This window comes from Aythya marila (assembly GCF_965140915.1).
Source record: "Aythya marila genome assembly, chromosome: 3".
In the NCBI taxonomy this organism is placed as follows: Eukaryota; Metazoa; Chordata; class Aves; order Anseriformes; family Anatidae; genus Aythya; species Aythya marila.
In genome coordinates this window covers 81,314,363-81,328,423 of record NC_139044.1, presented here as the reverse complement: position 1 = coordinate 81,328,423, position 14,061 = coordinate 81,314,363, and the positions used below count along the sequence as shown (strand labels likewise).

General features: G+C 39.1%; 2 protein-coding genes across 4 annotated transcripts in view; one reads left to right on the top strand and one right to left on the bottom strand.

Annotated features, from left to right (window-relative positions):
* The window catches only part of AKAP7 (A-kinase anchoring protein 7), an 86,291-nt gene that overhangs the window by 45,619 nt on the left and 26,611 nt on the right, over positions 1–14,061 (bottom strand). For all 3 annotated transcript variants that reach the window (XR_014317125.1, XR_014317126.1, XM_082756131.1), the window contains exons 6-7: positions 13,145–13,257; positions 2,036–2,180 (exon numbers count right to left, since the gene is read on the bottom strand). Coding sequence is in view for 1 of the 3 variants with exons in the window: in XM_082756131.1 (XP_082612257.1) it covers positions 2,036–2,180; positions 13,145–13,257 (258 nt within the window). In the remaining 2 variants the exon portion in view is untranslated. The remainder of the gene's footprint in view (positions 1–2,035; positions 2,181–13,144; positions 13,258–14,061) is intronic.
* Positions 6,238–8,673, top strand: MSH5 (mutS homolog 5; the record flags this gene model as incomplete). The annotated part of the gene is made up of 1 exon (XM_082756130.1): positions 6,238–8,673. One exon carries the CDS (start codon positions 6,238–6,240, stop codon positions 8,671–8,673), a length of 2,436 nt encoding a protein of 811 aa, XP_082612256.1.

Genomic DNA, 14,061 nt, shown 5'->3' with positions numbered 1-14,061 from the left:
AATGAAACAATTCAGATGCTGAACGAAGAGTGCCTGAAAAACAGTAGATGAGGCACGTGAACCCGGTACAGTTTTTATGATGATGAAAGAACAGTATTTGCTAAGCAAAAATGGAGTATAATGTATTGATCCCATCAGTTATAAGCCTTAGAAAATTGGATCTTTCCACCAAAATTAGCTCTACCAGAAAAGGTATCTGGATCAGCAGTTTTCCTTTTATTTTATGCTCATCATGCCTTTAAGGGTTTTGCAGAATTTGGGGGTGGACACAGCACTTCTGTAAAGTTTTCCTCTTTTTTTTTTCAGATTTCTTTGTCCTTAAGGATGCATCTTCAAAACCAATAGATGTTTTCATCTTTTTAAGATTTTTTAGTCCTTAAGGATGTTATCTTCATAACAAATTGTTGTTTTCATCCGTTTAAAGATTTCTTAGTTTTCAAGGGTGAAGACGTGTCTTTCTATTAAACTGCCTGCACAAGAAAAGACTCCAGTGAAGATGTTTCTATTCAACTAGTTGGGATGGCAACAGTCTTGGAAAACTTCCCTAACGTTGCGTGTTTTGTTCTTTCTTTCTGAGGATACGATCGTTCCTTGGTCATTAATATTTTCATTAATAAGGTTAGTATGCTTTGGAGTAGGAAAGGTTAGATCCACTGAATGACTGCTTGTTGAAATGATTTATGGTGAATTTTTGTTATGAATATTCCTGTTTATTAGCAGAGATCTGGAAAATGTTGCAAAGTATATGAGAAGAAATGCATCATGGTCTTTAAGTATTTTATTGTTGAGGCTCCCTGTAAAAAGATTTTTTATATTTCTTTCTTTTTGTCAGAGAATCCATACAAGAACAGATGTTTTCTTTTCCCTTGAGTATGAGTTAAGACTTTGATTTATTCAGATTTATTAAGACCGTCCATATTCTTTTTGAAATGGAACTATTGCTCATTGACAACATGCACAACAGAGTTCTGAATCTCTATTTTTAAGGAAAAAAGACAAAGTTAAGAGTTCACATGAACTTTTGTCATGAATGTCAGTATCCCATGTCTTCCAACACCACTGCATTCAACCTCTGACACAAATTCAGGAAAAAAATGACCAAAACATAAAAATCAAGCTGTACTCAGTACAAATAAGAAAAAATACCAACTGACCTCCTGAGACCATGACCTATTCCTTGCTATAAACCTCTTTTAAGACTCAACATCTAACATGGCACATACAAAGAACCAGACAAATTAGTAAAGTAAAAAATAAAATTAATGTAAAAAAGCTCTTATTTTGCAGTATTACTACTTGCCTGTCTTCCCATGTCATCTGGTTTCTTAAAGATCCCCAAGGTGAATAGTATCTTTCAAGATATTCCCAACACATCGCACAATACATTCCTAGGTTTAAAGGGCTGGCTGCATTAAGAAAAATCCTCAGCATTCCTGAGTTACTTCATTGAAGAATCTTACAACTCTTGTTGTAAATACAACTAACCCCAACTCCAAGCTCCACTATCATCTAGTGAGAGCTAACCACCCTGGAGAGGTGGTTAATTAATTATACAGCAATTATCCCATAGTCTCGGTGCACAGACTTTCCATGCACACCAACTGAAGTGCCAGCTATATACAAATGGCAAAAATAAGAAGACAAGCCTAGAATAATCACCAGGATGTGAAACTTCTGTTCAGATAAAGCAGAAGGACACAAATGTAACTTCTAGCATTGCAATGATCTAGGCAAGGTATTTTGTACAATGTTTGAAGTGTTGATGATACTCTGAACAGTTATCATTAAATCTGTTGTACCTTGAAATTTTCTCTATATAGGAATACAGTCTGAGTAAGGTCACATCTTTGCCAAACCACACACTTCATTTAGCTTTAATAATCGAAAACTACTGCATCTAATCTTACTTAGTCACACAGGCTATCTTTATAATCAACAGAGAGAATTGCCTAACATCCACCACAGAAAAAATGACTTTTCAGGCATATAATTTACAGGCATGATTGATACAGGAAGAAAATGAAGATGTACTTACCAAGAAAAACAGAGGACTCACAGTAGTAGTAGCCATTGGGTTGCTTTTTTTTCAACATGGAGCAAAGATCTAAGCGATGAAGGACTTCATCTCCAAAATACTGGTTTTTAAAATCTTCATATAGGCTTGCGTCAATTTTTTTCACCTTTCAATATCAACAGAAAATTCAATCAGGCATTCTGCTAGGAGACTGAATTTTCACATTTAATTCCTATAGTTTTTGTTTTAACCAGAGTTATAATTAGAATGGGAAATTGCTTCAAAATGCAAAAAGAATACTGAAACAACATTGTGCCAAATCTTCTGTCTCAGTTAAGCAGTTATCTGATGCAGAACTTAAACATGGAAATAGAAGTGTCATTACGCCTCCTGTCTACTCATCCCTCTTCAATCCTGTGTACAGCTGTGTACAACACTATAACTGCTTTAACTTCAAGTGGCTTGCAAGAGTCTTCATGGAACACGTAACTGGAAATAATTCTCTGTCAGCACCGGGCATGTAATTACACAGAGGAATCTCAAATGTTTGTCAAGGAAAGTTTTCTGTGTTTTTAAAATCACCAAACAGGAAAACATGTTTCTGTATAACCAACACAAGGCTTTTTATGTCAGCAAATCCAAAAACTTACTTATATTTCTGAACTTTACCTATCAAAAAGACTGAGTCAATTCTAATGATAAATATTAATGATTCATAATATCAGCAGTAATAATAGTATTTTAGCAGTTTAATGCTCCTCATTCCATCATGTTTTCAATAAAAATGATGATCTCTGTAGAAACTCTATTTTCTCCTTCAGTGTACTTCAACATAATGTCAGTTCCTCTTCAAAAACTGCTACAGTGTGCTAAGGGATGTAAGCAAGGGCTGCAGCCTGCAGCACCTCCACCCAGGGCTCCCTCCAGCCCAGATGCTGGAGCCAGCCCAGTGCCCCGGGGACGCGGGGTCTCTGGTGGGGACATGGGGTCTCTGGTGGATGTGCCAGCTGCTCTCCTCTTTGCAGGTGCGAACAGTAGAGAAGCTGGGCATGTGGCCCTGAGACACAGGTACAAGCACTGAGGACGTGGACATGTCACACACATTGCCACAGACAAGGCACTGCCACACAGAGCCCCCAGGGACAGGGCTGAGAGCAGACAGACCCCCACCCACCCCAGCGCCTGGCACAGAGATCCCACTGGCTCCAGCCGTTGACACTCCAGGCCCGAGATGCCCAAAGAGCCAGTCTGACTCCAAATCCACCCACACCAGACCCCAGTATCTGGTACCTTGTCCTTGTACCATGTGCACAGTATTGGGAGAGAAAAGAAAGAGAGATGGTTAAGAGGCTTTGTAAGAAGACAGAACAGTCTGCAGTGGTCAGCCAAAGGGCTAACGTCAGACAAGCTCCATTTTACACACAACTGGCCACCTTTACAACACCCTCTGTCTGTTCCTCTTTTGTTCCTCCTTGATCTCCCCCCACTGTTCATTGCCCCATCAGTTTGCAGTCCCGCTGACCTGCAAACTGGTCAGCGGGACTGCAAACACCCTGCACCCTCAAGTTTATGTCCCCAACAGTTGCAAAGGTATGGTTTTGCCTGCAGTTTCCTGACAGATCATTAATTAGTGAGATGGATAACGTTTGTTTCTTGTTTTTGTCCCTGTTGGGTTTGTCTGACAGCTCTGTGACTCCATATATTCGGTATACATCTTTCCTTATTGTCCCATTTGACAAGGCCCTCGACCAGATGACGCTACAGAAATAAGCATTCCTACACTCTTCAGAACCCTAGCAATCAGTGTGACTGACCAGTTTTTGCCCCCACTATATCTCCCAGTTGTATGATAGGGAGGTTTGTGTCTCTATATGCTGCTGTCTGTGGCTTCCCCCTTCTTTTATTATCCCCTTCTGCACTGGAAAGGTCCTCAACCAGGCGCCATAAAGTAGACATACGCTTTCCCCTTGCACATACCCTTACTCTACCTCAGTTGATCTCAGCATTACATTTAATCATTTCTTGTGATGCTTCACAATTAGTCACATGCAATATGTGCTCAGTGGTGGTATTTCTACTGAGCTTTTACTTAGATAAAATTCAGAAGCACTATGCTTGAGTAACGACCTACACAGCTGGTTCTCTTTCCCATGAACTCTAATTTAGTAGAGGTCAAAAACCATCTTTCCAGTTCCTTAATGTCTGAAATGATGACATCTAGTGGTGGATGTTTTTCATTTAGGGTAAATAATCACACTGGAAGACTCCATAGTCATTTTTATTTAAAATATGATATTCTGTGGCTAGATTGGTTTCTATGTACTAAAGTTATTTTGAAATTAAATCATCAGTTGGTGCTCTCTGGCTGACAGCTCTCTGAAATGCATTTAGACATCAATTAGTAATAAAAAAGACCTTTTCAGACAGGAGAACACTTCTCAAAATGTGAAGCCTTGAATACTCATCAAAAAAAAAGAAGAAAAGATTAAGATAACCTATGCATGCTACAATGAATAATAGCATTCACACAAGGCGGGGAACTTGCTTGTCAAAAACAGATCGGTCATGTGTGAATCAAATATTGAATGGGCCAAAGTGAGTTATGTTTCTGATGCACTACAGAAAGACATTTGGAAAAGCAGCCAAAGGAAAACTGAGTTTGGAGCAATTTATGGAGTACTGCTTGCAATGGTTGCAATGAGATACAGATGGTGAAAGAAAGGATTAAACAACACAGGTGCATGGGAGAGTTCATTTATTTGAAAGTGTCTGCAGCAGTGGGGAAGAAAGAGAGGAGTTATTCCCATCTGGGAAAGCTGTAGATGCTGCTTACAGAGAGATGCTGTACTTGGGTGCTGGATGAGGAAGAGGAGGATGCCTGTGGAGGGACGGGCCTGTGCAAATGGGCCTGCAGAAGGACAGGCTGCCTCTGTGGCAGTCACTGGCAGAGGCAGGCCGTGGGGAGAGGGCTCGGCCCAGAGCGTGTCTCCCTCCTGACAGGATCAGGAGCCAAGCTCCAGTCTGGGGAAGGAAGGGGAGAAAAGGGGGTGAGATCAGAGTTTCGGACTTCATGAAGTAGCAGCAGCTACTTCATGTAGCTGCTTAGAGGAGCTGCCCATTTATGAGTGAGGAGGGTGAGTACTGGGCAGGGAGAGGGCTGGAGCCAGGGAGCTGACGGTGACTTTGGCCTTCATAGGGGCAAACTGGTGAGCGTACTTTACTGTACTGATGGGTATTTGGGCACACATACAGTAAAGCTGCATCTCTGAAAGACTGGATACAAATCAGAGAGTTGCTGAGGCTGGGCAGGACCTGTGGAAATCCCCCAGTCCACTCCAAGCTCAAAGCAGGATCGCTTGCAGCAGCTGGGCCGTGTCCAGTCAGGGTCTGAGTATCTCCAAAGCTGTACACCCCACAACCTCTCCGACAACCTGTTCCAGTGTTTGATCACCCTCACAGTGAAAGTTTGTTTGTTTTTTTCATGTTTTAGTGGCATTTCCTGTACTTTTTGTGTCTACTGCCTCTGCCTGTCAGTGAGCATCACTGAGGAGGATCTGGCTCTGCCTTCTGCACTCCCCCCATCAGATATTTATACGCTGTGGTAAGAGCCCTCCTTGAGCCCTCTCCAGGCTAAACAATCCCAGATCTGTTGGCATCTCACATGTGAGTTGCTTCAGTACCTTAACCATCAGCACATGGCTGACAGCAAGTTTTTACCTTCTACAGTTATTTCTATAGCTTATTATGGAAACGGGTTATACAGCAGGCTATTAGATGCCTGCTGGGATTACATATTAGATATGAGATTAGATTAATTACAATCTACGCAACCTGAAGATAGACAAAATTTACTATGTTTGAGCTTTCAAGCTCCGTACCTAAAGGTGGTTTGGAGTTTCTCCAGCTATTGGCTTGTAACACCAAGTCAGTAGCAGAAGGGTTCAAACAGCATTATGAGGAGTTTGAAGGGTGTGATAGTACTAAAAGATACTAAGAAAAAATATAAACTTAGTTACAAGTTACAGCTTGCTTAGAATCAAGATGCATCTGTAGATATTGGCTGCATCCTTTCACTGGAACTGTTAACATCTGTCTTTAATTGCTGGTAGCATGTTACTTTCTCCACGGTTGGGAGAATGAGTGTTAACTTGCTGTTGTCAATTACAGTTAGTTCCCAGGACTGCTAGGATGAGTCGTGAATAAAAATTTTCTTCACCAAAAGAATGAGTTCGACATCAACCACAAGCTGTCCCTTGCCGTCACTGCTTGTGCCCGAACAAGAGGACCAGGAGTGTTCTGAGACGCATATGTCTGTTCTATGGTACGCAGGGCAGTTTGCAGTTACGTACTATGATACAGAAGACTGCTCAGTTTACTTCATGCCTGACACACCTGATAATGAAGACCTTGACCTACTGCAAAAAGTAATTGAGGAAGTTCATCCTCAATGCATAGTGACAAGTGCAAAACAGGACCAGAATATTGCCAAATTCCTGGCTGACCTAACAGCTAGTGATAGTGATAAAGATGCGGGAAAACCAGAAATTGTCTTGTTTCCTAACACAGACTTTGGTCTAGAAGTCAGCAAACAACGAATCCTATCTAGGCAATTTCCATTCATCCCATCCCATATGACTGCAACAGAGAAAATTCTCTACTTGTCCTCGGTCATCCCTTTTGAGAGCCCACTTGTTATACGAGCTCTAGGGGGGCTCCTTAAGTTCCTAGACAGGAGAAGGGTTGGAATCGAGCTAGAAGAAAGCAGTGTTGTGGTTCCTATTTTGGCCTTTAAAAAGTTTGTGCTGTCAGATACCGTGAATATGGACCAAGACGCTTACTGTGTCCTACAGATATTTAAAAGTGATATCCATCCTTCTGTGTACAAGCTGTCCAGTGGATTAAAAGAAGGATTCAGTTTATATGGGATTTTAAACCGCTGCAGGTGCAAATGGGGAGAAAAGCTACTGAAGCTTTGGCTTACACGACCTACTCGGAACTTGACAGAGCTGAACAAACGGCTGGATGTTATCCACTTCTTCCTGCTGGCTCAGAACCATGAAACAGTCCTCACCCTTCAAGATTGTCTCAGGAATATAAAAAACGTGCCTCTTATTCTAAAAAGAATGACTCTTTCCCATACAAAAGTTAGTGACTGGCAGGCTCTCTATAAGACACTGTACAGTGCAGTGTGCCTTAGAGACACGTGCCGTTCTCTGCCCACTAACATCGAACTCTTTCAGACTATTTCACGTGTCTTCACTGATGACCTGCACTACATCGCCAGTCTCATCAGCAAAGTGGTGGACTTTGAAGGCAGCATCTCAGAGAACCGCTTCACTGTTAGACCTAATGTGGATCCCACCATTGATGAAAAGAAACGAAGGCTCATGGGACTGTCAGACTTCCTTACAGAAGTGGCACGGAAAGAACTGGAAACCTTGGACGACCATATTCCTTCCTGCTGTGTGATCTACATTCCTCTGATTGGGTTCCTTCTCTCCATTCCACGGCTACCAACTATGGTGGAGAAGAGTGACTTTGAAATTGAAGGCTTGGACTTCATGTTTTTGTCAGAGGATAAACTGCACTACAGAAGTGCGAGGACTAAGGAGCTAGACAGCCTGCTGGGTGACTTGCACTGTGAGATAAGAGACCAGGAAACACTAATTATGCACCAGCTGCAGACAAAGATCTTGGAGAAGTCTGATGTGCTTAGCAGCGTGATCGAGTACACTGCACACCTTGACGTGCTGCTGGCTTTGGCAGTGATGGCTCGGGAGAACTCCTACTGCCGGCCGCGCTTTACTCACCGCCATGGCTTCCACATCAAGGAAGGGAGACACCCGCTCATGGAACTATGCGCAAAGACTTTTGTGGCCAATCCTGTGAACAGCGGTGAGGCTGCCAGGCGAATAAAGATCATCACAGGGCCCAACTCATCTGGAAAGAGCGTCTACTTAAAGCAAGTAGGTCTTATAATATTTATGGCTCTGATTGGCAGTTATGTCCCTGCAGCCGAGGCAGAGATTGGAGCAATTGACGGGATTTACACAAGAATCCACAGCAGGGAATCTGTTTCTGTAGGGCTCTCCACTTTCATGATTGATCTTAACCAGGTTGCCAAGGCAGTGAACAATGCTACAGAGAGATCCTTGGTGCTTATTGATGAGTTTGGTAAAGGGACCAACACACTGGATGGGCTGTCCCTTCTGGCTGCCGTGCTGAGGTACTGGATCAATCAAGGAACCCGCTGTCCACAGGTCTTTGTCTCCACGAATTTTCACAGTTTGATGCAGCTAGAACTCCTGCCTGCCTCACCTCTGCTGGAGTACCTGACCATGGAGACCCACCAAGATGGAGATGAGTTGGTATTTTTCTATCAGATCAAACAAGGCGTGTCCACTGTCAGTCATGCTGCCAACATCGCTGCGTTAGCTGGAATGCCGGCCAAAATTATTGAAAGAGGAGTGGAAGTATCGGAACTGATTCGCAATGGAAAAGCTATCAAACGTATCGATCATCCTTCAAAAGGAGACCAGATGGAAAAATGCAAGTCTGTTGTGGAAAAGTTTCTTTGCCTAGACCTTGATGATCCCAATCTGGACTTAGAAGAGTTCATGCGTAAAGAGGTGCTGCCTTCTGCAGCCTCAGTTCTGTAACACATGTAAAAGCATGAATTACATGGTATCCACCATGTTTAGCAGGACAGTTCAGTAATTTAAGCAATGATCACAATCATTAACACCTTACAATACATTTCACTTGTAAAAAACTGTCTGTAGTGTACGTCCTTTCTTATTGTTTAAAAAAAAAAGTATTGGAGATGTGTATATATCTTGGATATCTCTGCAATATGGTGTATGATATGAAAACAAGAAGGCTGAACAAAGAGAATTCAAGAACCTCTTCCACCTGTTGGATTATACAGTTTGTGCTTTTTGAGCCCCTCTTGTTAGATCCCCAGACTGAAAAAAATACTGTAGAAAAATCACAAAGTATTTCTGCTGGTCTCAAGAGACTGTATAAGCAAAGTGTTTATTGTTTTGTGTTTGTGTCAAAGGGATTGTTTCAGCTATTTTAAGATCAGCATCAAAAGATTACAAATAAGTGCCTCAGACTCCCAGATCAGCAAGTAACAGTTGGCACAATACAAACCTCTGAAGTAAAGGCTGATGAATGGAAATATAGAGAGGAATTTAATGAGCTCTGTGGCTTTTTCTTACGCTTTTCTTAAAACAGCATTTCTGTCTAAAATGCCAGAGATCCCAAGAGTTGCTATAAAAAGAATACTGGAAGTCAGAATCAGCAGGGACTGATTACAGGGGAAGCACTTTGGTTTTACTGCGAATAACTCTCTTCTCTTCAGGTCCTATATTACTATCTATAGGACTTGTAGGACTATTGTAAGACTACTATCTATACTGTATGAGTATAAATAAAAACAAAATTACAAGTCTAGGAAATGGAAAACTATACTAAGGACGTAAAACAGGAACTGACATTTTATAGTCTATTTTAAAGCATTGAGTAAAAGTTATGGTTAAGGGAATAATACCAGAGCCATAGCATTCCCCTTCACTTCTGTCAGTGCAAATGATCTTTACTGAACACAGCGTTTGATGAATTAGTATGCCAAAAATATTCAGGAACAAATTAATGAAGCAGCAGACATGATATCTAAGTACCACAGAAGTAATAACCTTCCCTGCAATGGGATAAGTGCCTGAGATTCCTTATCTAAGAGTAAGACAGAAGAGACATTAGATTTCTAACCAACTGCCAAAACTTGCTATAACTGCCCACAATATGGCCCATAAAAGACATCAGCAGATATATTACATCTCTCTTCACTTGTATCCGATTTCAAGAACCAAAAATATTAATGTCACATACAGCGAGAGAAAAAATACATGAGGAAAAAATAATTATATTCATACTATCAGTATTAAACATCTTATTTGCTTGGTATGTTTCACTGAAGATAGCAAAAAGACGAATGTGTCCACCAAAAGTTGTGAATTCAGAAACACTGCTTTGGTTTTGATTCAGTGCAGAATTTCTTCCTTTATGATGTGCTTTAGTATTACAAAATAAGTAGCTTTTGTTATCTCTAATGAAACTAGGATAGTGACAAAGGTTTAACATAATTCACATTAAAAATACACGAATAAATGACTGAATCATGCATTTCCTGCTATTTTTGGTGCAATCGTAATAATACCGTCTGCAAGATACTATCTAACATATTGGCAATATTACTGTTGAAGTTGAACGGTAGCAGAGTACAGGCCATGCACAACTCTTAGAAGTGTTTTAAATACAAAAGGATTTTTCTCACTGATATATTTGACTAATTATACATGCAGCACTCTAAATATGTACTATATATTAAATATGTTAAATATTCATACAAGATATTTTTTGAATACCTCCTTGTCAGCCTCTGCCTAGGCTAAGGATACACTGCTTATTGACCAAGTAGATGCCACCTGAGCAGTGTAGCTGTCAGTCATCCACTTACAAAATCCACTTCACCCTATCTGCAGTTCTGGCAGCACTATGCATCAAAGGATCTCAGAATGTCATACAGCATGTATCAAATGTGCCTCACACCACTCCCTGAAATAAACAGCAGTCTGGGTGAGTGAAAAACAGAGGGGTTGTGACTGACCTCCAGCAACATAGCAGGCTCATAGGGGAAGCAGGAATAGGAATGTTTTCTTTAAGTGGAAAACTCCAATTGCTTCTTTCACTGTTTCATTAGGTTCTTTGTACAGAAGATAATGAACCAATCCAAGATTCTTATCATCCAGTCAAGTGTGGAAACAGCTAAGCACATGCAAGTAAATTATCTCCCTTTATCTCCTTCCACAAGGACACCCACAGGCACACTGTGCCTTCTTAATTTTCAGTGGCAAGTGGGGAAGTTTTCCGTGGCAATTGAGATTTTGGAACTGTCAAATTGAGTTGTGAGTTGCTCCCACTTCTGAGCAGTTAAGACGGCTCTTTAACCTGAAAAGCTAAGAGTACTCAGATAGCCCTTTTCCTCACCCACATTATCTGAAATTTTTACCCTTTATTAATTTATAATTCCAAGGTGGTTTTTTTTTCCATTTATCGTTTTTCTATTTTTAGCTTAATGCTGTGCCTTCAAAGTAGAAAGCTGTTTTCTTTTATTAATTCTGAATTCTCACACTCTTTTCTTTCTAAATACCAGTATCAACTACAGAAAGTTAAAATCTTTTTCAGAACATATGCATCTCTAAATGTGTTTATCTATATTAAGCATTGAAAAAGTTTTAATTTTTTTTTCCAAAAGGAAACGTTGGTGGAACTCAGATGTCATTATTAAGGGTGTCTTAAGGTATTGCTTCAAATTAGAAAACACACATTTTAAAAATATTAAAACAGTTATGAAGCTGTAGCTGTGAACTACAGTCAACTACCTCATTCTATTTGCTCTTTTACAAGTGTTTTCATTCAAACTTCATGTACCATTTCTTGTTTTTCATACTGTTGAATGATCTGAGAATGCAACTAAATGTTTCGTTAAAATGTTTTACAAAATAGTTATACCTTTTGTGCTTCAGGCTTGTTTCAGTAAATCCATGAAACTGTCTTACTGAATGCATAGGCACAATGCAACTAGAAATAATGATTATGATGCTTATGACAGACAGTGGATTGACAGAGAAAAACTCCTGTTAAAATAATTTACAGATTTTTAATATATAATATCTTTCCAAACAGTGTATCTTTAGAATACTATATGCATTATCCAGTATTGTGGAGGACTAAAGAAGATGATTTGGAATGACACTAACCTGGTTCTGTCAGTAGCCATGAATTTCAGAACACAGAAAATATCTATCCTGAGCAATAGTTCATGAAAGGTAGATAAACATTAAAATAATAAAAAACAGCTATTAAAAAAAAAAAGAATGGAAAAAAAAAGCACCCTAGTTATCTGAGAGGTTTTAAAAAAACAGTTAAATTAATATTCTAGAAGAGCTGTACTTGTAAAAGCAATTGTTAATACAAGCAAAAGCTTATTTGAACTTACAATTTTGAGAGCTATAACATACCACCTACAACCTGTGGACAAGTCCTTATTTCTGTTTCAGAGCAGATATGTGTTATGTCCTTGAAGTTTCTTGATGTATCTCAGAACTCATTTCATTCTTCCAAATGATTTCACAATACTACTTAATTAAAATTCACATCTTTAAATTTTAGAGTTCTTTTATTATAATGAAAATTTTAAAGTATTTATCTTTAATGGTTGCTAACTCAACTTAAAATATTTATACTACGTGCTTTAGTTCTTATTTTAAAAAAAATATATTTATTTTGAAAATTATTTTCCTGGTCAATATCAAAGGGTCACATAAAACATTCTATGCAGTGTCAGCAAAGAAATCTTATGGAGATATACCTTATGGTCAATACTATATTACTGATAAACCAGTGTGAAATAAAACCCTAGATATACTAGTATTGAGTCTATGTACTTCTCATTAAAGTTACTGTAACTTGTTTGTATTTGTCTTTTTCTTGTCAAAAAAGCTAATAAATGCTCAAGGAATACTATACCTGCAAGAAAGAATATAAATGCTGTGTTTCATCACTACCCCGGAATTCACCAAAGCATATTCAATCGAGAGAAGTGACAGTCTGCATATTATGCATCATCTAAATACAAATTCTACTGTTCGTTTGCTTACTTTCTCTCAGGCAGTAACAAAACAACACTATTCAAACAAACTGCATACAAACAGTGTGATACCATTTATAAATATATAATCTATACCCTAATACTAATTCTGTAATTTTGAGCAAGTACTTACATCCTTTGGCTTTGCGTAGTTTTACAGAAGAGACCATGACTTTACTGTATTGAGAACGTCAAGTTTACTAACCTGCAGTGCAGTACAGTACAGGACTACTGCTTACACAGTAGATGTACTAATGTTTGTTTTTTTTTCTAAAGTATCAGTATTTTAAAGTCTTACCTCTTCAGCTGGTTACAAAGACATAATAACTATGATGCTACAGCATAAGCAACTCCAGTGTTTGTTTCCAAATTAAACTTTCTAGATTGCTGCTGAGCTATGTGAAATGTGAGCTCACCTCCTTACGTAGCTGCGTTGATTTTGACAACTTCATGAAAGTCAGATGGGGTTTAAAAGCTCTTCCTTCTCCTGCCAAGATGCCTTTTTCTTGAAATATCTTCTTCATAGTCTCTGAAGAGAGAAGGAAAATATAGAGGAACTCAGACACTAGATGACAGAATGCTTAAAATGTGCAACTGTAGCATGAGTCACAGCCACACCACATTAAAAGCAAAAACAAAAAAAACAAGCAAGAGTACTATCAAGCAGAGATTTCTAGTTAGCTTCAAAGGTGCGTATTATTCCATATGAAAATATTCTTGCATTTGCAGTTAATATGGGTCACAAATTTGGCTTTATTAAAATAATGGCAATTAAAAAGCTGTTCATGCTGTCTGCTTTTGCTATCAAATTAGGAAATTCACAATAAAATGGTTCTGGAGTTACTCTCACTGAAAAAAATTTGCAAACTTCAGGAAAACTGAGTATATAATGGAAATTTCCCTCTTCAAAAACCCTGTTCTGTGGCAAGCTCTACTCTGTATTTGGGTAATCTCCCAGTTAGACCAAAGGAAATCTGAAATTGGAAGCTATAAAATCTGGTGCTGAGCTGCCATTTACATGGCAGAGTTTGAGGACACATCAAGTATACTGAAGTTGGATGATTTTTCTTATGCTTTTCTTAAGCTTCATTTGCCTTTGAAGCTCACTTCCTATTTTTAAAGTACACTTTTACCTATCTTCAGCAAAGGCCTAAGCAACTCTACTGCATAGACATAGCTTACTATTTTGCAGCTTATTTACCCTATACAGTATTTCATTTCTTGGAAGTAAGTTTTAGTGTCATTTTTGAACTATGTTTCATTTTTTAACTGAAATACTTTACATGAAAAGTATCTGTTGTAATTTTGAAATGTTTTTGATAAAATTTAACAA